Source organism: Haliotis rufescens, unplaced genomic scaffold (genome assembly GCF_023055435.1).
Source record: "Haliotis rufescens isolate VD_foot unplaced genomic scaffold, xgHalRufe1.0.p SCAF_21, whole genome shotgun sequence".
In the NCBI taxonomy this organism is placed as follows: Eukaryota; Metazoa; Mollusca; class Gastropoda; order Lepetellida; family Haliotidae; genus Haliotis; species Haliotis rufescens.
The window spans coordinates 7,270,242-7,294,114 of NW_025963902.1; the positions used below are offsets into that span (position 1 = coordinate 7,270,242).

A 23,873-nucleotide genomic window follows, 5' to 3' on the forward strand; every position below is an offset into this window, starting at 1 on the left:
AAGCGGTGAAGTGGTTAATGCTCTATTGACTAACGAAATACTGATATATCTGTATACTGTTAGTTTGTTGTAACGACTGATTTGAAATCGACATGCTATTGACATCGTTTGAGCTTGATTGATTGAAATAACTACCTCGGATCGCCAGCTTGACTATGTATGTATACGTTATTCTCCTTGTTTCATAACCTTCACTCTTTCCTATGTGATATATTGCAATATATATTACAACATGGTGTATAAGATTCGTTAGTCGTCAAATGTACCACAAAGGTCAATGAAATGTGTATGTCAATAACTTATCACACAGTGAGGACTATTAGAATCGAATTTGTGGAATTTTACGTTACTGAAATATATTAATCGTTACCAAATGGATGTCGTGAACAAAAACATTATTCGATTATACCCATGTAATAACACCCAGGGAATATATCGTGAATAAATGTTCTCCGTCTCCAACATAGCATGCAGAGATCAAAGCTGGCTGTTGTATCGTTGACTGCCGCGTCTTGCATCATTTACTCAATCATGCATTATTAAGTGACCATTTTTTTAACTTATTAGCAGCCCAGCAAAAACCCACTTTCCCTAGCCTGCTGTTTGTGTTTTTGTTTGTTTGTTTGTTGTTTAATGTCGCAATATTCCATCTATACGGCGGCGGTCTGAATATAATCGAGTCTGGACCAGATACTATCCTACCCTGCGGACTCTAATGTTATGATGTATATTCTCCAGTATTTTACTATTGCCCTATTAGTCAAAGACAATGTGTTAATACCAGCACTAGGTACAACCAAAAGAGGTTAACAGATGGTACCCGTTGTTGCCCTGCGGTCGGCAGTAAGGGGACAGAACAAGGACCGGTCGGCTTGGAGTCTTTTCTCCTGTGGGGGAATCCATGTTTAACTGCGGCATGGTACGAGGGGCGTTCAATAAGTTTTGCAACTTCAGTATAAGACCAAGTAGCAGAATATATTTTCACTTTTATTTTTCAATATAATCTCCATTCACCTTAATACACTTATTCCATTTGTCCTCCAAGCTTTTAATACCACTTTTATAGAAATCCGCAGATTGACCCTCTAACCACGCCTCTGTGGCAGCCTTTATGTCCTCGTCATCCTGGAGGCGTCTTCCACGTAGGACAGGTTTCATGTCAACGCTCCGGTTCACAAGTCGCGATTTGCACAGGCCGCCATATGTGAATGTGGATTCGAACAGTTAAATCACCCACCCTACAGCCCAGACTTAACCCCCAGTGACTATTTCCTGTTCCGGCAAATGAAACTCTAAATCATGTCACATGGGCCAGGCTTCAACAGGGTCTGGCTGAGCTTGCCACTAAACACTAAAAAAATACTGACTAAAAAACACTCTCTCAGCCACTTAGCTGTTTCTTGAGCAAGGTATAGAAACAACATGGCGCTGCAATGTTCCCACGCACTCGTGTCAACTCAACATTATCCATAAAGTCAAAGTAATATACCCTGGCGGCTGGTAATAAACAGCAATAAACAAAACAAAAAAGGGCTAATGTACACATTTTCGTTAATTTATTAATGTCGCCTTAAGTGGTTGCCAATATGCCCAAACGCGTACTTGGAATTAAACTCGTTGGAAATAACTACGTGTTTTATGAAGGTATCGGGTTTTTGTTGTTGTTGTTTGTTTTTGTTTTGTTTTGTTTTGTTTGTTTGGTTTTGGGTTTTTGGGGGGTTTTTTTGGTGTTTTTTTTTTTTTTTGGGGGGGGGGGTTGTTTAACGCCACAGTTAGCAATATTTAAGCTCTATGACGGCGGTCTGTAAATATTCGAGTCTGGACCGGACAGTCCAGCTATTGACATAATTAGCATTGATGTACGCAATTGGGATACGGTGACTTACGTGAAACAAGTCTCCTCTTTCGACTAGCATCGGTTGCTGAAGACCATTTCTAACCTGGATCTTCACGTGGGGACAAGCATGGGTTGCTGAAGATCAGTTCCAACCCGGATCTTCACTGGTTTTGAAGTTATTTAGGAATTGAGAAGATAAACTCTGCAGCTTGCTCTTTATTTTCGTATTTGTTTCTCTTTAAAGAGGGACTCCGCGCGGGGTATGACGTCATGGCGACCTATGGGAGACTGACCACTTCTCGGCCCAAGACCACGCACCACACCTCCAGACAACGTTCTCGTGGCGGTAAGGGCACGTGACAGAAAAGACAGATGTATTTTGGAGTGAATGGTTGTTTTACAGCGTAGTCATCAATAAATATTCAAGCTATATCGCGTGCGTGTATGTGTATGTGTGTGTGTGTGTGTGTGTGTGTGTGTGTGTGTGTGTGTGTGTGTGTGTGTGTGTGTGTGTTTGTTTGTTTGTTTGTTTGTATGGAAAGCGGCATTTAGCAATATCCCAGCTAGAATTGGTAATACCAGTGGTTAATATTATGAGCAACGTACCAAGCCGTTGGGGATCGATGGCAAATCAATCAATTGATTTGATTCGATTAAAACATATATTTACAAAAAGTGAATGGGATTTGGGTACAAGTTCTCTAACTTAGGACACCTTCTCCCAATTCCCGAGCATGACAGCCAGATCACATTTATTCGCCTTTTACGACAGGCAATAGAGTGCTGGGGCGATAAGGTCGCCTAGTTGTTAAAGTGTTCGCTCGTCACGGCGAAGGCCCGGGTTTAGTTCCCCACATACGGACAATGTGTGAAGCCCATTTCCGGTGTCCCCCGCCGTGATATTGCTAGAATATTTCTAAAAGCGGCGTAAAAGCATACTCACTCACTGAATCAAAACAGTCTTGGGACTCAATCTGTCCCATGTCTCCACGGGGTTGAAGAATTGAAGACAATGAGGTACGAAGAATCCCACATCATTTGTTGTTCACACACTGACTGAGACCGCCTCCGTGGTCTAGTGGTAGAACGTCCGCCCGGAGAGCGGAAGGTCCCGGGTTCGATCCCTAACCGCGTCATACCAAAAGACGTTAAAAGATGGTACTTGTTGTTACCCTATCTGGCGCTGGGCATTAAGGGGCTAAAACGAGGACTGGTCGGCGCGGAGTCAGTATACTGTGTCTGAGTGGAGTATTCATGTTAAACTGCGGCATTGTATCTCAGTGACGTTAAACCCCATTTCACCTCACCTCACCTCGCCTCACACACTGACATCTGTTTCAGGGTATGACGATTATTCGAGACAGGCGGCACCGCGACCTGAGACGTCATACAACACACACCCGCAGCATCCACCCCGAAGTAAGTGTTCTCCTAACTACAGGCCGCTTTTAACAGTATTCCAGGTATATCAGGGTGTGTCAGGTTGATGTGGGAGGAAAGTCCGAAGTAATGAAGGTCTCAGACGTTTACCACTTTGATGAAACCCATGAACACGGGTATGGTGCTGACAAACCTAGAAACATGATCGGGATAAACCGGGATTCGAACTCACGTTCATAGGTGCCTGGCGTGCCCAAGGGACGCAACTCTGCACAGCGAATTGCGACGCCTTCGACTACTGGGCCATCACGCCTCCCTCGAGAGTAAATCTGTTTAAATGGGCAACACTGATAAAGTCCAGATTATGTTTTTAGAATAAACGAATCATGGCAAAGGATTAAGCAAATGTTTGTTGGTTTGTGTGTTGTTTAACGCCGCACTAAGAACTATTCCAGCTATATGACGGCGGTCTGTAAATAATCGAGTCTGGATCAGACAATCCAGTGATTGACATCATGAGCATCGATCAATGAAATTGGGATCGGTGACATGCATCAACCCTTTCAGCGAGCCTGACCACCCGATCCCGTTAGTCACCTCTTACGACAAGCATAGTCGCCTTTTACGGCAAGCATGGGCTGCTGAAGACCTATTCTACCCCGAATCTTCAAGGGAAGATTAAGCAAATGAATGTTGTTTAACGCCGCAGTCAGCAATGTGCCAGCTGTATCGATTCTCGATTATCAAGTGTATAATTTACTAATTCGCAGCCGAAGATTCGTTCACTCACTCACTCACTCACTCACTCACTCACTCATGTTATGCAATCTATCCTGGACCCACCCACCATCATCCCTTCATGATGAGGATGGCAGTGGGGTAGCCTAGTGGCCAAAGCGTTCGATCGTCACGCCGAAGGCCCGGGTTCGATTCCAGACATAGGTACAATGTGTGGAGCCCGTTTATATTGCTGGAATATTGCTAAAAGCGGCGTAAAACCATACTCACTCACTCATGTTGAAGGCCGCTGGAATCAGATGACGCAACAATAAGTTTCCAATCACATTACATTGTTATTTCATGATTGAATCCAAGATGTTGTCTCAAATACAGGGGGTAAACCCTAGTACATATAGGATATCCCTTCCCCTGTCTTAATACTGAGGCAGCAGGGGGCTCCGATGGCCCAGTCGTCTAAGGCGCCGCGATTCGCTGTGCAGAGTTGCGTCCCTTGGGCACGCCAGAAACCTATGATTGTGGGTTCGAATCCCGGTTCGGCCCGATTATGTTTCTAGGTTTGTCAGCACCATTCCCGTGCTCGTGGGTTTCACCGAAGTGGTAAACGTCTAAGACCTGCATCACTTCGGGCTTTCCTCCCACATTAAGCTGACACGCCGTGATATAACTGGAATACTGTTAAAAGCGGCGTTAAACCAAACTCACTCACTCACTCATTACCGAGGCAGTAGGGTAGCTTAGTCGTTAAACCGTTCACTCGTCACCGCCTGAGGCCCGGGTTCGCCCGATTCCTCCCATGTGTACAGCGTGTGGGCACACTGGTGTCCCCCGCAGTGACGTTGCTGGAATATTACTAAACGTGGCGTAAAACCATACTCACTCACTCACACGTTGACATCTGTTTCAGAGAACGGCAGCTCATCCAGACGCACGACATCGCGGCCAGTGACATCCCACCACACAGACCAGGAGGCGCCCCACAGTAAGTGGAGTCACAAATACAGCGGCACTCGAGTGAGTGAGGTCTTAATGACGCTCTTGTCGCGCTCGGATTAACGTAGTTTCGAATGAACGACTCAAGCTAACGAATTTGTGTTTGTTTGTTTGTTTGATTGTTGTTGATTAACGCCGCACTCAGCACTATTCCAGCTATATGACGGCGGTCTGTAAATAATCAAGTCTGGACCAGACAACCCAGTGATTGATAACGTGAGCATCAGTCTACGCAATTGGGATACGATGACATGCATCAACCAAGTCAACGAGTCTGATCACCCGATCCCCTTAATCGCCTTTTACAGCAAGCATGACTTGCTGAAGACCTGTTCTACCCCGGACCTTCACGGTTCTAACGGATTTGTGTAAAGGGCAAGTGAATATTGTTTAACGTCGCACTCAGCAGTAATCGACCTATCTTGTTTTTATTTTTATTAACAGTATGATATATAATTATTTTATCAAACACTTTCCAAGACAATTTTTTGTTGTTGACAAATTTACACAGTTTGCTGTTTTTCCATTCATAGATGGGAAAGGCATTTATGATGGACATGGCAACATTAAACTAGTGGTTAGGAACATGTTGTCAGTATAAATAGACACTATTTCCAGCACAACATCTTCACTACTTCTGGAGAATAATAGCAGTTTTGACAGCTGTGTGCAGAAAGGGAGAGGGGGGGGGGGGGGGGGGGGGCGTGTTCAAGGCCGACGTCAATGGCAACAATATGTACTGTGACGTACCGTTAAGTTTCGCTGTGGTTTGGAATCGAATGAAATCATACACGTATATGCAACCTTACATAAAGTTATATGTAGTTTCTAGACTGATATTTCTTCGCTTTTTGGTTGCAGTTTAATGTGGATTAACTGTTTCTCCTAAACGTTTTTAGAGGATTTTTTTATCGACGTTGTTAAATAAGTGAACATTTGTCACACCGCTAAAAACATAGTGTTATTAATAATATAGATTGATTTTTGTAACATAATTAAGAGCCAATGAATAACGACTGTTTTTATTGACGTGTTTCCTATCAACTTACTTCAGGTAGCCGGAACGTCAACACCAACCACCACACGGCCTGCCTGGTCAGCTTCGACGACCAACCTTTGACCTTTGTGCAACACTCCCGTGCACGACGTCCTGACGTCTATGACGTCCCAGAGGCGTTGCAGAATATCATGAAGCTAGACGACGGGGTTATTTCCAAACGTCTAAAGAAGAGGCTGTGTTCCGCCGGTAGAGTGTATTGTGGAAACAACATCCTGAATCTCCACAAACGGATGCATGAGAGGCCAAGGCCAGGTGAGGTGTCAACTCCTCATTTCCGCCTCTTTTAACAATGACTTGTTTATAAGCAGAGTTATCTCCCCTGAGCATGCCAGGATTATATGTTCGTGAGTTCGCTTCACAGGTTCGCCAAAATATTGATTCTTGGTCTTGTAAGCACTAGCTTGGGGATTTCGTCAAAACAGTAACTGGAAGACTGTTGAAATCCGCGTTTAACCAAACTCACTCATTCACTCACTCATTCACTCACTCATTCACTCACTCATTCACTCACTCATTCACTCACTCATTCACTCACTCACTCATTCACTCACTCATTCACTCACTCACTCACAGTTTGGGCGTTTAGTTGGAGGTGTTTCTGTGGGACTCACAATCAGTAGGCGTGAAGAGTGTGGGGACGTAGGTAGTAGTAGTAGTAGTAGTAGTAGTAGTAGTAGTAGTTAAATTATAGTAATAGTAGTGGTAGTAGTAGTAGTAGTTGTAGTAGTAGTAGTAGTAGTAGTAGAAGTAGTAGTAGTAGTAGAAGTAGTAGTAGTAGTAGTAGTAAAATTATAGTAATAGTAGTGGTAGTAGTAGTAGTAGTAGTAGTTGTAGTAGTAGTAGTAGTAGTAGTAGAAGTAGTAGTAGTAGTAGTAGTAGTAGTAGTAGTAGTAGTTAAATTATAGTAATGGTAGTGGTAGTAGTAGTAGTAGTTGTAGTAGTAGTAGTAGTAGTAGTAGTAGTAGTAGTAGTAGTAGTACAAGTAGTAGTTGTAGTAGGAGGTGGAGTTATAGCAGGAGGTAGCAGTAGTAGTTATAGTAGTAGTAGTAGTAGTTCACAGCAGTAGTAATAGAAGTAGTAGTAGTAGTAGTAGCAGTAGTAGCAGCAGCAGCAGTAGTAGTAGTAGTAGCAGCAGCAGGAGTAGTAGTAGCAGTAGAAGTAGAAGTAGTAGTAGTAGTTCACAGCAGTAGTAGTAGTAGTAGTAGCAGTAGTAGTAGCAGTAGCATTAGCAGTAGTAGATTGTAGTGATGTCAGCAGAAGCAGCAGTAGTAGTAGCAGTAGCCGTAGTAGTAGCAGTAGTAGTAGTAGTACATGTAGTAGTATTAGTAGTAGCAGTAGTAGCAGTAGTAGTAGTAGATTGTAGTGATGTCAACAGAAGCAGCAGTAGTATTAGTAGTAGTAGTAGTAGCAGTAGTAGTAGTAGTAGTAGTAGATTGTAGTGATGTCAACAGAAGCAGCAGTAGTAGCAGTAGTAGCAGTAGCAGTAGTAGTAGTAGATTGTAGTGATGTCAGCAGAAGCAGCTGTAGAAGTAGAACGTTTCGTCGCATGCTGTTGGGTAAAGCTTGATCATATTTGTTTAAATATTGAAATGACTCGGCTTCCTACAGTCAGATAACCCGTGACAGTAACAACAATCTACAACACCGGCCGGCACTCGTTCAGCATGTTCTGCCCACACTTCAATGGACTGTTGACTGCGTGGGGTTACCTTTCAAGTAGCCTTATGAAATGCGTCCTGCGGTGTCTTTTGTCATCCGGGTTATTCAATATTGCCTTACAGATAGCGGTGTTATTATCCCACCTAGGCCCGTCGGCCTCAACACAGCTGTAGGACTGTTTACGTACCAACTGTAGTGATTGGCTTTGTGTTGCCATTCCCCAAATCATAAACACAAATAAACGTGGGCTAAAGTAGGTTGACTAACAACACACTTGAATCTAATGTCCGTGTGTTCTGCAGAGACGATAAACCGACGTGAATGGGTTAATGTATAACGTTGGCGGCCAGGTTGTACAAGTACTGTGACTTATGTGTTCTTAGTGATACATAGAAATAGTGCGTTTACAACAGTACCTGATTACAGGTGTATACAGGTGTGCAATCTATGAAACGATTTATTATGATGATGGTGATGAGGATGACGACGACGACGATGCTGATCATGATGATCATGTATTATTATTATTATTATTATCATCATCATCATCATCATCATCTTAGAAACACCACCTCAACCATCTTCAATCATTCAGACCCAATAGGGATTATCGGGCCCAGTGGTCTAAGACGCCGCTTTTCGCTGTGCAGGGTTGCTTCCCTTAGCTCTGCCAGGATCCGAATCCCCGAAGATGGTCATTGGTCTTTCGGCACCATACTCGAGTCCATGGGTTTCTCCAAAGGTTTTAGCCTCCGTGGTCCAGTAGATAGAGCGTCTGTCAAGAGAGGGGAATTTCGGTGGTTCGATCTCCAGCCGCGTCATACCAAAAGACGTTAAAGGATGGTACTTGTTATTACCCTACCTGGCACTAGGCATTAAAAGGCTAAAACAAGGGCTGGTTGGCTCGGCGTCAGTATACTATGAGTGGGGTATTTGTGTTCAACCGCGGCGAGGTTTGTTTGTTGGTTGGTTTGTTGTATAACTCGGCAATATTCCAGCTATATGACGACAGTTTGAATAAAATCGAGTCTGGACCAGATGATCTAGTGATTGACATTCATAAGCATCGATCTACACAACTGGGCTATGATGATATGCATCAACCAAGTCAGCGAGCCTGACCACCCGATCCCGTTAACTGCGGCATGTTATCTCAGTGGGCAAGAACTATAAAACCGGCGTTTTTACTGACTAGTACAAGCAGACACACGCCACGGCAGCTTATATTTAGAAATATAACATATATACCACGACAGCTCATATAAAGCAATATGACATATATACCACCGCAACTTGTATTCAGCAATATAACAACTGTACCACGGCAGTTTGTATTCAGCAATATAACAGTTATTCCACGACAGTTTGTATTTAGCAATATAACAGTTATACCACGACAGTTTGTGTTTAGCAATATAACAGCTATACCACGACAGTTTGTATTTAGCAATATAACAGCTATACCACGGCAGTTTGAATTTAGCAATATAACAGCTACCACGACAGTTTGAATTTGGCAATATAACAGCTATCCCGGAAGACTTCTTTCAATGTTTATCATTGATAAAATTCAATGAATCTCTGAATGATTTAGCGCCTTTACTATATGAAAGAAGCAAATGTAAAATAAGTATTTTGATGTTTGATGTAGTCTTAGTTAGATGGCACCAGATAATGTTTGAAGCAAGGGGATCCCCTGCCTGGTACTGTACAACTGAACTCCTTCTGTCCCCAGGGTCCTCCCAGTACCAGTGGTCCTCCACCAAGTGTACGATGTTACTACCCACCATTGTACGGGGGCCAGCCAGGGCAAAGTAAGTATACACTCACTCACTCACTCACTCACTCACTCACTCACTCACCCAACACCCACCCACCCATACACCCACTCACTCACTCACTCACTCACTCACCCACCCACCTACCCACTCACTCACTCACTCACTCACTCACTCACTCACTCACTCACCCACCCCACCACCCACTCACTCTTTCACTCGATGTGGTCGGGTAGCCTAGTGGTTAAAGCGTCGCTCGTCATGCCAAAAGACCAGCGTTCGATTCCCGACATGGGTACAATGTGTGAAGCCCATTTCTGGTGTTCCTCGCCGTGAATATTGCTGGAATAATGCTAAAAACGGCGTAAAATCCTTACTTACTCACTTTCAGAATTTGCATTTATGTATGTGTGTGATTTCTATTTCTGTTGTGGGTGCGATGGGCAGCCAAGTGGATAAAGCATTAGCTGATCACTCCAAATCCCAGGTTCGCTTCCCGACATGGGTGGAACATGTGCGTCCCCTGAAATATACCTAACGCGGCATAGAACCGCTTTCCATTCTAACCCAGGGATTAAGTTGTACTGTGACCTCGAGATGAGTACAAGCACAATGGAACTCGATACATCAAAGAGACGATGTATCCACGTGGTCCCTATTGGCATATATTGACACAGTGGGTAACTCAATACATCAAAGAGACGATGTATCCACGTGGTCCCTATTGGCATATATTGACACAGTGGGTAACTCAATACATCAAAGAGACGATGTATCCACGTGGTCCCTGTTGGCATATATTGACACAGTGGGTAACTCAATACATCAAAGAGACGATGTATCCACGTGGTCCCTATTGGCATTTATTGACACAGTGGGTAACTCAATACATCAAAGAGACGATGTATCCACGTGGTTCGTTATTGGCATATATTGGCACAATGGGTAACTCAATACATCAAAGAGGCGATGTATCCACGTGGTCCTTATTAGCATATATTTACACAGTGGGTAACTCGATACATCAAAGAGACGATGTATCCACGTGGTCCCTATTGGCATATATTGGCACATCGGGAAACTCAATACATCAAAGAGACGATGTATCCACGTGGTCCCTATTGGCATACATTGACACAGTGGGTAACTCAATACATCAAAGAGACGATGTATCCACGTGGTCCTTATTGGCATATATTGACACAGTGGGTAACTCGATACATCAAAGAGACGATGTATCCACGTGGTCCCTATTGGCATATATTGACACAGTGGGTAACTCGATACATCAAAGAGACGATGTATCCAAGTGGTCCCTATTGGCATATATTGACACAGTGGGTAACTCAATACATCAAAGAGACGATGTATCCACGTGGTCCCTATTGGCATATATTGACACAGTGGGTAACTCAATACATCAAAGAGACGATGTATCCACGTGGTCCCTATTGGCATATATTGACACAGTGGGTAACTCAATACATCAAAGAGACGATGTATCCACGTGGTCCCTATTGGCATATATTGACACAGTGGGTAACTCGATACATCAAAGAGACGATGTATCCACGTGGTCCTTATTGGCATATATTGACACAGTGGGTAACTCGATACATCAAAGAGACGATGTATCCACGTGGTCCCTATTGGCATATATTGACACAGTGGGTAACTCAATACATCAAAGAGACGATGTATCCACGTGGTCCCTATTGGCATATATTGACACAGTGGGTAACTCAATACATCAAAGAGACGATGTATCCACGTGGTCCCTATTGGCATATATTGACACAGTGGGTAACTCAATACATCAAAGAGACGATGTATCCACGTGGTCCCTATTGGCATATATTGACACAGTGGGTAACTCAATACATCAAAGAGACGATGTATCCACGTGGTCCCTATCGGCATATATTGACACAGTGGGTAACTCAATACATCAAAGAGACGATGTATCCACGTGGTCCCTATTGGCATTTATTGACACAGTGGGTAACTCAATACATCAAAGAGACGATGTATCCACGTGGTTCGTTATTGGCATATATTGGCACAATGGGTAACTCAATACATCAAAGAGGCGATGTATCCACGTGGTCCTTATTAGCATATATTTACACAGTGGGTAACTCGATACATCAAAGAGACGATGTATCCACGTGGTCCCTATTGGCATATATTGGCACATCGGGAAACTCAATACATCAAAGAGACGATGTATCCACGTGGTCCCTATTGGCATACATTGACACAGTGGGTAACTCAATACATCAAAGAGACGATGTATCCACGTGGTCCTTATTGGCATATATTGACACAGTGGGTAACTCGATACATCAAAGAGACGATGTATCCACGTGGTCCCTATTGGCATATATTGACACAGTGGGTAACTCGATACATCAAAGAGACGATGTATCCAAGTGGTCCCTATTGGCATATATTGACACAGTGGGTAACTCAATACATCAAAGAGACGATGTATCCACGTAGTCCCTATTGGCATATATTGACACAGTGGGTAACTCAATACATCAAAGAGACGATGTATCCACGTGGTCCCTATTGGCATATATTGACACATCGGGAAACTCAATACATCAAAGAGACGATGTATCCACGTGGTCCCTATTGGCATACATTGACACAGTGGGTAACTCAATACATCAAAGAGACGATGTATCTACGTGGTCCCTATTGGCATATATTGACACAGTTGGTAACTCAATACATCAAAGAGACGATGTATCCACGTGGTCCCTATTGGCATATATTGACACAGTGGGTAACTCAATACATCAAAGAGACGATGTATCCACGTGGTCCCTATTCGCATATATTGACACAGTGGGTAACTCAATACATCAAAGAGGCGATGTATCCACGTGGTCCTTATTGGCATATATTGACACAGTGGGTAACTCGATACATCAAAGAGACGATGTATCCACGTGGTCCCTATTGGCATATATTGGCACATCGGGAAACCCAATACATCAAAGAGACGATGTATCCACGTGGTCCCTATTGGCATACATTGACACAGTGGGTAACTCAATACATCAAAGAGACGATGTATCTACGTGGTCCCTATTGGCATATATTGACACAATGGGTGACTCAATTCATCAAAGAGACGATGTATCCACGTGGTCCCTATTGACATATATTGACACAATGGGTAACTCAATACATCAAAGAGACGATGTATCCACGTGGTCCCTATTGGCATATATTGACACAGTGGGTAACTCAATACATCAAAGAGACGATGTATCCACGTGGTCCCTATTGGCATATATTGACACAGTGGGTAACTCAATACATCAAAGAGACGATGTATCCACGTGGTCCCTATTGGCATATATTGACACAGTGGGTGACTCGATACATCAAAGAGACGATGTATCCACGTGGTCCTTATTGGCATATATTGACACAGTGGGTAACTCGATACATCAAAGAGACGATGTATCCACGTGGTCCCTATTGGCATATATTGGCACATCGGGAAACTCAATACATCAAAGAGACGATGTATCCACGTGGTCCCTATTGGCTTACATTGACAAAGTGGGTAACTCAATACATCAAAGAGACGATGTATCCACGTGGTCCCTATTGGCATACATAGACACAGTAGGTAACTCAATACATCAAAGACACAATGTATCCACGTGGTCCCTATTGGCATATATTGACACAGTGGGTAACTCAATACATCAAAGAGACGATGTATCCACGTGGTCCCTATTGGCATATATTGACACAGTGGGTAACTCAATACATCAAAGAGAAGATGTATCCACGTGGTCCCTATTGGCATATATTGACACAGTGGGTGACTCGATACATCAAAGAGACGATGTATCCACGTGGTCCCTATTGGCATATATTGACACAGTGGGTAACTCGATACATCAAAGAGACGATGTATCCACGTGGTCCCTAGTGGCATATATTGACACAGTGGGTAACTCAATACATCAAAGAGACGATGTATCCACGTGGTCCCTATTGGCATATATTGACACAGTGGGTAACTCAATACATCAAAGAGACGATGTATCCACGTGGTCCCTATTGGCATATATTGACACAGTGGGTAACTCAATACATCAAAGAGACGATGTATCCACGTGGTCCCTATTGGCATTTATTGACACAGTGGGTAACTCAATACATCAAAGAGACGATGTATCCACGTGGTTCGTTATTGGCATATATTGGCACAATGGGTAACTCAATACATCAAAGAGGCGATGTATCCACGTGGTCCTTATTAGCATATATTTACACAGTGGGTAACTCGATACATCAAAGAGACGATGTATCCACGTGGTCCCTATTGGCATATATTGGCACATCGGGAAACTCAATACATCAAAGAGACGATGTATCCACGTGGTCCCTATTGGCATACATTGACACAGTGGGTAACTCAATACATCAAAGAGACGATGTATCCACGTGGTCCTTATTGGCATATATTGACACAGTGGGTAACTCGATACATCAAAGAGACGATGTATCCAAGTGGTCCCTATTGGCATATATTGACACAGTGGGTAACTCAATACATCAAAGAGACGATGTATCCACGTGGTCCCTATTGGCATATATTGACACAGTGGGTAACTCAATACATCAAAGAGACGATGTATCCACGTGGTCCCTATTGGCATATATTGACACATCGGGAAACTCAATACATCAAAGAGACGATGTATCCACGTGGTCCCTATTGGCATACATTGACACAGTGGGTAACTCAATACATCAAAGAGACGATGTATCTACGTGGTCCCTATTGGCATATATTGACACAGTTGGTAACTCAATACATCAAAGAGACGATGTATCCACGTGGTCCCTATTGGCATATATTGACACAGTGGGTAACTCAATACATCAAAGAGACGATGTATCCACGTGGTCCCTATTGGCATATATTGACACAGTGGGTAACTCAATACATCAAAGAGACGATGTATCCACGTGGTCCCTATTGGCATATATTGACACAGTGGGTAACTCAATACATCAAAGAGACGATGTATCCACGTGGTCCCTATTGGCATATATTGACACAGTGGGTAACTCAATACATCACAGAGACGATGTATCCACGTGGTCCCTATTGGCATATATTGACACAGTGGGTGACTTGACACATGAAAGAAACGATGTATCCACGTGGTCCCTATTGGCATATATTGACACAGTGGGTGACTCGATACATCAAAGAGACGATGTATCCACGTGATCCCTATTGGCATATATTGACACAGTGGGTAACTCGATACATCAAAGAGACGATGTATCCACCTGGTCCCTATTGGTATATATTGACACAATGGGTAACTCAATACATCAAAGAGGCGATGTATCCACGTGGTCCTTATTGGCATATATTGACACAGTGGGTAACTCGATACATCAAAGAGACGATGTATCCACGTGGTCCCTATTGGCATATATTGGCACATCGGGAAACTCAATACATCAAAGAGACGATGTATCCACGTGGTCCCTATTGGCATACATTGACACAGTGGGTAACTCAATACATCAAAGAGACGATGTATCCACGTGGTCCCTATTGGCATATATTGACACAGTGGGTAACTCAATACATCAAAGAGACGATGTATCCACGTGGTCCCTATTGGCATATATTGACACAGTGGGTGACTCGATACATCAAAGAGACGATGTATCCACGTGGTCCCTATTGGCATATATTGACACAGCGGGTAACTCAATACATCATAGAGACGATGTATCCACGTGGTCCCTATTGGCATATATTGACACAGCTTGTAACTCAATGCATCAAAGAGACGATGTATCCACGTGGTCCCTATTGGCATATATTGACACAGCGTGTAACTCAATGCATCAAAGAGACGATGTATCCACATGGTCCCTATTGGCATATATTGACACAGCGTGTAACTCAATGCATCAAAGAGACGATGTATCCACGTGGTCCCTATTGGCATATATTGACACAGTGGGTAACTCGATACATCAAAGAGACGATGTATCCACGTGGTCCCTATTGGCATATATTGACACAGTGGGTGACTCGATACATCAAAGAGACGATGTATCCACGTGGTCCCTATTGGCATATATTGACACAGTGGGTAACTCGATACATCAAAGAGAAGATGTATCCACGTGGTCCTTATTGGCATATATTGACACAGTGGGTAACTCGATACATCAAAGAGACGATGTATCCACGTGGTCTTTATTGGCATATATTGACACAGTGGGTGACTTGATACATCAAAGAGACGATGTATCCACGTGGTCCCTATTGGCATATATTGACACAGTGGGTGACTCGATACATCAAAGAGACGATGTATGCACGTGGTCCCTATTGGCATATACTGACACAGCGGGTAACTCAATACATCAAAGAGACGATGTATCCACGTGGTCCCTATTGGCATATATTGACACAGTGGGTAACTCAATACATCAAAGAGACGATGTATCCACGTGGTCCCTATTGGCATATATTGACACAGTGGGTAACTCGATACATCAAAGAGACGATGTATCCACGTGGTCCCTGTTGGCATATATTGGCACAGTGGGTAACTCAATGCATCAAAGAGACGATGTATCCACGTGGTCCCTATTGGCATATATTGACACAGTGGGTAACTCAATTCATCAAAGAGAAGATGTATCCACTTGGTCCCTATTGGCATATATTGACACAGTGTGTAACTCGATACATCAAAGAGACGATGTATCGTGGTGGTCCTTATTGGCTTATTCTGACACAGTGTGTAACTCAATACATCAAAGAGACGATGTATCCACGTGGTCCCTATTGGCATATATTGACACAGCGTGTAACTCAATGCATCAAAGAGACGATGTATCCACGTGGTCCTTATTGGCATATATTGACACAGCGGGTGACTCAATACATCAAAGAGACGATGTATTGTGGATGTCCCCATTGGCATATATTGGCACAGTGGGTAACTCGATACATCAAAGAGACGATGTAACCACATGGTCCCTATTGGCATATATTGACACAGCGTGTAACTCAATGCATCAAAGAGACGATGTATCCACGTGGTCCCTATTGGCATATATTGGCACAATGGGTAACTCAATACATCAAAGAGACGATGTATCCACGTGGTCCCTATTGGCATATATTGACACAGTGGGTAACTCGATACATCAAAGAGACGATGTATCCACATGGTCCCTATTGGCATACATTGACACAGTGGGTAACTCAATACATCAAAGAGACGATGTATCCACTTGGTCCCTATTGGCATATATTGACACATCGGGTAACTCGATACATCAAAGAGACGATGTATCCACGTGGTCCCTATTGGCATATATTGACTAAGTGGGTGACTCGATACATCAAAGAGACGATGTATCCACTTGGTCCCTATTGGCATATATTGGCACATCGGGAAACTCGATACATCAAAGAGACGATGTATCCACGTGGTCCCTATTGGCATACATTGACACAGTGGGTAACTCAATACATCAAAGAGACGATGTATCCACGTGGTCCCTATTGGCATATATTGACACAGTGGGTAACTCGATACATCAAAGAGAAGATGTATCCACGTGGTCCCTATTGGCATATATTGACACAGTGGGTGACTCGATACATCAAAGAGACGATGTATCCACGTTGTCCCTATTGGCATATATTGACACAGTGGGTAACTCGATACATCAAAGAGACGATGTATCCACGTGGTCCCTGTTGGCATATATTGGCACAGTGGGTAACTCGATGCATCAAAGAGACGATGTATCCACGTGGTCCCTATTGGCATATATTGACACAGTGGGTAACTCAATTCATCAAAGAGAAGATGTATCCACTTGGTCCCTATTGGCATATATTGACACAGTGTGTAACTCGATACATCAAAGAGACGATGTATCGTGGTGGTCCTTATTGGCTTATTCTGACACAGTGTGTAACTCAATACATCAAAGAGACGATGTATCCACGTGGTCCCTATTGGCATATATTGACACAGCGTGTAACTCAATGCATCAAAGAGACGATGTATCCACGTGGTCCTTATTGGCATATATTGACACAGCGGGTAACTCAATACATCAAAGAGACGATGTATTGTGGATGTCCCCATTGGCATATATTGGCACAGTGGGTAACTCGATACATCAAAGAGACGATGTAACCACATGGTCCCTATTGGCATATATTGACACAGCGTGTAACTCAATGCATCAAAGAGACGATGTATCCACGTGGTCCCTATTGGCATATATTGGCACAATGGGTAACTCAATACATCAAAGAGACGATGTATCCACGTGGTCCCTATTGGCATATATTGACACAGTGGGTAACTCGATACATCAAAGAGACGATGTATCCACATGGTCCCTATTGGCATACATTGACACAGTGGGTAACTCAATACATCAAAGAGACGATGTATCCACTTGGTCCCTATTGGCATATATTGACACATCGGGTAACTCGATACATCAAAGAGACGATGTATCCACGTGGTCCCTATTGGCATATATTGACACAGTGGGTAACTCGATACATCAAAGAGACGATGTATCCACGTGGTCCCTATTGGCATATATTGGCACAGTGGGTAACTCAATACATCAAAGAGACGATGTATCCACGTGGTCCCTATTGGCATATATTGACACAGTGGGTAACTCGATACATCAAAGAGACGATGTATCCACGTGGTCCCTATTGGCATATATTGACACAGCGGGTAACTCGATGGTCCCGGTAACTGTGTGACTACTGTATAACGCTGATGTTTGCATTTGTAGGACAGCTGGTCCCGCCAGGAACCGGAATAGTGACCCAGAAGGAGGGTGTCCTCGACCTTGGACAGCCGTCGAGAAGAAAAGAAACAATTCACCCGAACCAGACACCAGAAATACGACAGGCACGAAGGAAACGCTCAACAAAGGACAAGAAAAAGAGGGTAACGATCGGGAAAACGCACGTAAAACCAACGCAAACGCAAACGCAAACGCCAAAGCCAACGCCAACGCCAACGCTAACGCCAACACCAACGCAAAGGCAAACGCCAAAGCCAACACCAACGCCAACGCCAATGGCAATGCTAACGTCAACGTCCACGTAAATGCTAACCTCAACGCCAACCGTGATAGCTCCTCACAGAGTAGTGACTCATCAAGCGGGAGTGACTCCTCGAGCAGCAGCGACTCTTCAAGCAGTGATGAGGAGCAGAGAGAAGACAGTAAAGCCAACACGCCGTCCCAAAAGAAGAAGACGGCGAACAAGCAAAGGCGAAGTGTTTCTGAGAACAAAAGCGGTCGCGATGGAAACCAAAGAAATGATGGAGCTAGATTTTGTGAGTTTTTGTCTTCATTTTTATCTCGTAAAGTAGAATAAGACTTAGGGCCCGTAACAGTCTGTTGGTTAAAGCGTTCGCTCGTCACGCCGAAGACCCGGGTTCAATTCCCGACATGGATACAATGTGTGAAGCCAATTTCTGGTGTCCCCCGCCGTGATATTGCTTGAATATTGCTAAAACTTTGTAAAACCATACTCACTCACTCACTCATATTCCTCCTCTTCATCATCCTCATCATCTTCATCGTCATCCTCCTCATCCCCCTCATCGTCTTCTTCATCATCCTCATCATCATCATCATCGTCGTCGTCATCATCATCGTCGTCGTCGTCGTCATCATCATCTTCATCATCCTCATCATCATCATCGTCGTCATCATCCTCATCATCCCCTCATCATCTTCATCATCGTCGTCTTCTTCATCTTCATCCATACCATCACAATTATTTTTATATGACCGTTATATGACACGTTTCCAGCATGGCCTTAACCAACAGTTTCCTCCATTTCTAATCCGCAGCAACATCTCACAATGCTGTCTTTGTGAGCAAGGTTCAGAGCACTTATTCACCACTCTAAATAATAAAATGAATTCGTTTTAAAGCGGCGTAAAACCATACTCACTCACTCACTAAAAATGTATCTGGTTTTGCAGCTGTAGCTGACAAAATGTCTAGTCTCCATACCAAATATGGATGGTGTTAAGGGGCTGTTGGATACCCGAGTGGTTATCGCCCGCCTATTTAGGTGTTCGGGTCATATCGGTGCTACGGTGTTACCGGCAAACTCTCACCTGCTAAACGCCTGCACAAAAGAGTGAATGAAACTATTGTTCAGCTACACCAACTAGTGAGGTGAGGTGAAATGGGGTTTAACGTCGCGTCCAAGATTATTGCACTTATATAGCGACGTGCATGTATGTGTGTGTTTTAGTGGCTGCTTGTACTAGTCCGGACTGATGCCGATTTATAGTGCTAGCTCACTGAGATACCATGCCGCAGTTTAACATGAATATCCCACTCAGACACAGTATACTTACTCCGAGCCGACCAGTCCTTGTTTTAGCCCCTTAATGCCGAGCGCCAGGCAGAGTAACAACAAGTACCATCTTTTAACGTCTTTTGGTATGACGCGGCCGGGGATCGAACCCCGGACCTTCCGCACACCAACTAGTGAAACAATGCTGATTCCTCGGGACGATTTGTCGCACCAGGACCATGTACTCAGGGTCTTTCTCAGGGTACTCAGGGTCTTTCTAAGGGAACACTTCTCTCAGGGGACCAACCATTTAATATTCTTTTGGGGACGGTCGGGTAGCCTAGTGGTTAAAGCGTTCGCTCGTCACACCGAAGACCCGGGTTCGATTCCCCACATAGGTACAATGTGTGAAGCCCACTTCTGTTATCCCCCGCCGTGATATGGCTGGAATAATGCTAATAACGGCGTAAAACCATACTCACTCATTAATATTCTAAGGGCGACCCGGAATTTTTTTCAGGATCAGAATATTCACAGCAGACATTTTTTTTTAAGGGAATGTCGCCATGATATCTGTTCAAAGCAACTTAAAACCCAACCCAATCACTTCCTCTGGAAGGAGGGGGCTCGGGTGGCCCAGTCGTCCAAGGCGCCGCGATTCGCTGTGCAGAGTTGCGTCCCTTGGGCACGCCAGAAACCTATGATTGTGGGTTCGAATCCCGGTTCGCCCCGATTATGTTTCTAGGTTTGTCAGCACCATACCCGTGCTCGAGGGTTTCACCAAAGTGGTAAACGTCTAAGACCTGCATCACTTCGGGCTTTCCTCCCACATTAAGCTGACACGCCGCGATATAACTGGAATAATGGTTAAAAGCGGCGTTAAACCCAACTCACTCACTCACTCTGGAAGGCATGTCACTTTATCTCTGAAATCATGACGCAGTGTGTTGGACCGTCTCCGTGGTCTAGTGGTAGAGCGTCCGCCCGGAGAGCGGAAGGCCCGGGGTTCGATCCCCGACCGCGTCATACCAAAAGACGTTAAAAGATGGCACTTGTTGTTACCCTGTCTGGCGCTCGGCATTTAGGGGCTAAAACAAGGACTGGTCGGCTCGGAGTCAGAATACTGTGTCTGAGTGGGGTATTCATGTTAAACTGCGGCATGGTATCTCAGTGAGCTAGCACTATAAATCGGCATCAGTCCGGACTAGTACAAACAGCCACACACAAACACACGTGCATTCACGTCGCTATATAAGTGCAATAATCTTGGACGCGACGTTAAACCCCATTTCACCTCACCTCACAGTGTGTTGACATCAACGCTCATAAAATTGTGAGTAATCAACAGGTGAGCTTCTGTACCATGGCACTATGTTTTATCATTTCCAGCGTCTATACTACTCAACGTGTTTCAATAGATCCTTTATTGCTGTTTCAGCAAAACCAAGGGGACTTAACTCTGATGATGACTACTCCACAGACAGCTCTGAGAGCAGCCGGGACGACAAGGGGAAATAGTTCATGATAAAACATGCGCTCAAGTGCGCCGGGAGTGCACAGTACTGTTATGACCAGTTATTGTGGGCTTTTACTTAGCTGTAGGATTAATAATAATTAATAAAGGGCAACAGGAACCATCATTGATTATCAAGACTATTTCCATTCTGCTAAGGAGAAGATACGATTAGTAGAGTACCGCAGCTTTAAAAACATCCCTGCTTCCTCAAGCTTATGATGATGATGATGATGATGATGATGATGATGATGATGCGGTCGGGTAGCCTAGCTGTTAAAGCGTTCGCTCGTTGCGCCGAAGACCCGGGGTCGATTCCCGACATGGGTACATTATGTGTGAAGCCCATTTCTGGTGTCCCCGCCGTAATATTGCTGGAATGTTGCTAAAAGCGGCATAAAACTCACTCAGGCTTATGATGCATCCTTACTTTAAGACTTTGACAAAACTTTCTTTTGCTGAAAAATGGAAAAATAAACCAAAAAGTGTAGTTTGCCTTTATACTGAGTCAGTCGAATTTGCGAGATGCACGTGGAAAACGTTCTCTGCAACTGTTGCAAGAATCGAGAACCCGGAGCAAGGATATCTATGTTTATATGATTCTTAATATTTCTCATCAAACGTTTACCTGACTGCTTTAACATAAACATCGTTATAGTTTACATAATGTAACGCAACGGTTTAAAAATTTACTTATATATTATATATAATTAGTGATGTCATTTGATTGTGACGTCATGGTAACCAGTGACGTCACAATGGTCTGCAAAGCATTGTGATGTAATTTCATTGCAGCGATATCTACACTGTAGATATCGCTTGATCTCATCCAAGCGATATCTCCTGTGCGAGCCAGTTTTGGATGATAAATATAATTAGACGAGGTTAAAAATAAAGAGTCGTTTAAACAATAGTCCTGCAACTTACGTGTTTTAAATAATTATGAACACCCTGAACCCAGTCAGAGATAGGGGCGTTGGGTGCTTATGTGTCAAATGGGTCCATGGCATTGATACAAATGGAATGGAGATGTAAAACACTGAATAATAGAAGATTAAATGCCACGGTCGTTGATCGGAATACATAGTGGTTGTCAACGAAAAGGCCAAGGATTGATCAGGCTTTTGCAACTTTTGTTCTCGTCAGAAGGAGCCAACAATTGCATAGCCGAGTGTCCTGAAAATAATATACTTTAAGAAACAACCATTTGATTTTAGATGGGAGAAGGGGGCGAAGGAGTGTTCGTTGGTTTGCGATGAGCATTTTATTTGTTAATGTTTAGGAACTCAATTATATTTTTAATCAAATATATTTATAAAACTAGTTGTATTCTTTGGACACTGAAAAGGGCACGTTATTATAGGAGTGTCATTAGGGCCATGGAAAATGTGTCGACTTATCCGAAGCTCAAGACCGCCATGGAAAATGTGTCGACTTATCCGAAGCTCAAGACCGCCTGAGTGACGATATTAGACACTTACTCATAATGATGCATCGTCTTAACAATATGTTGAGTTTAAAGAAGTTCGAGTTAACATGGTTTCACTGTAGATATATTTTTGTTTAGTCTTCCCTCTTGATTTGGTTTCGGTAGGGCAGGATAACACTGCCAGTTTCGAGAACACCTAGTTTTATCCCTATTTTAAGATTTATTCATCAAAATTTGTTGATTTGTTTGTTTAACGCCGCACTCAGCAATATTCCAGCTATATGACGGCGGTCTGTAAATAATCGAGTCTGGACCAGACAATCCAGTGATTGATATCATGAGCATCGATCCACGCATTTGGGATCGATGACATGCATCAACCAAGTCAGCGAACCTGACCACCCGATCCCGTTAGTCGCCTTTTACGACAAGCATATTTATTAACACGTGTTTATGCATAGTCGGAATCGTAAAATAGACGCTTCTTCAGCAGAGATGTCTCAACATCATGGAACTGTTTTGTCGCTTATTACCTGAAAAATTCAGTTATGCCTTTTAGAAAAATGTATGCACTATGTTGCTTTCTGTTTTGCTAATTTGTTTTCTAACGCAGGTTATCTTGTCATAATTAATGGACTGCGGCTTAATGTACAAGACAATAAAGAGTTTCATTTTGAACGTTTGTTAAACTTATTTCAACGAGGATAATTGCTCTGCCAGATGAAGAGAACATTTTAAAAGAACCATGTTCGGCCCGATGAAAATGGCTTCGTGTCGGAAATAGTTTGAAATATAATATATTAAACTACGCTTATAACGAACTCAAATTTACCACTAATTGTATTTCGTAATAACCGTAGTTCGCTATTAGCATATTTACAGCATATATACAACAAATGGCCGGGACTAAAAAATAAGTTCGTTGTATCGGTCATTTTGTTATAAGCGTGTTCGTTTTAAACGTAGTGTACTGTATAATTATCGGAAATTGCCTTATTTATATTGTTTACGGGTTTGGCTACATACTAAGCACAGAGGAAAGGCGAAAGAGAGTGAAATCCCTCCTGGTGAAAATACTAAACCAAAATTAAT

At 43.3% G+C, this 23,873-nt stretch overlaps 1 protein-coding gene across 1 annotated transcript; it reads left to right on the plus strand.

The window, feature by feature from the left end:
• Window positions 1–23,459, plus strand: LOC124111462 (circumsporozoite protein-like). The gene is made up of 8 exons (XM_048401195.1): window positions 1–157; window positions 2,082–2,183; window positions 3,179–3,256; window positions 4,863–4,937; window positions 6,003–6,260; window positions 9,403–9,481; window positions 18,308–18,858; window positions 21,278–23,459. Exons 2-8 carry the CDS (start codon window positions 2,108–2,110, stop codon window positions 21,355–21,357), a joined length of 1,197 nt encoding a protein of 398 aa, XP_048257152.1. The 5' UTR covers window positions 1–157; window positions 2,082–2,107; the 3' UTR covers window positions 21,358–23,459.
• The last annotated feature ends 414 nt before the right edge of the window (window positions 23,460–23,873 follow it).

Excerpts from the sequence above, each read along its gene's own strand:
- LOC124111462 (XM_048401195.1), top strand. The coding sequence starts at position 2,108 with ATGGCGACCTATGGGAGACTGACCACTTCTCGGCCCAAGACCACGCAC. Across the intron at positions 9,482-18,307 it reads CGGGGGCCAGCCAGGGCAAA|GACAGCTGGTCCCGCCAGGA; the intron begins GTAAGTATACAC and ends TTGCATTTGTAG. Across the intron at positions 18,859-21,277 it reads AAATGATGGAGCTAGATTTT|CAAAACCAAGGGGACTTAAC; the intron begins GTGAGTTTTTGT and ends TTGCTGTTTCAG.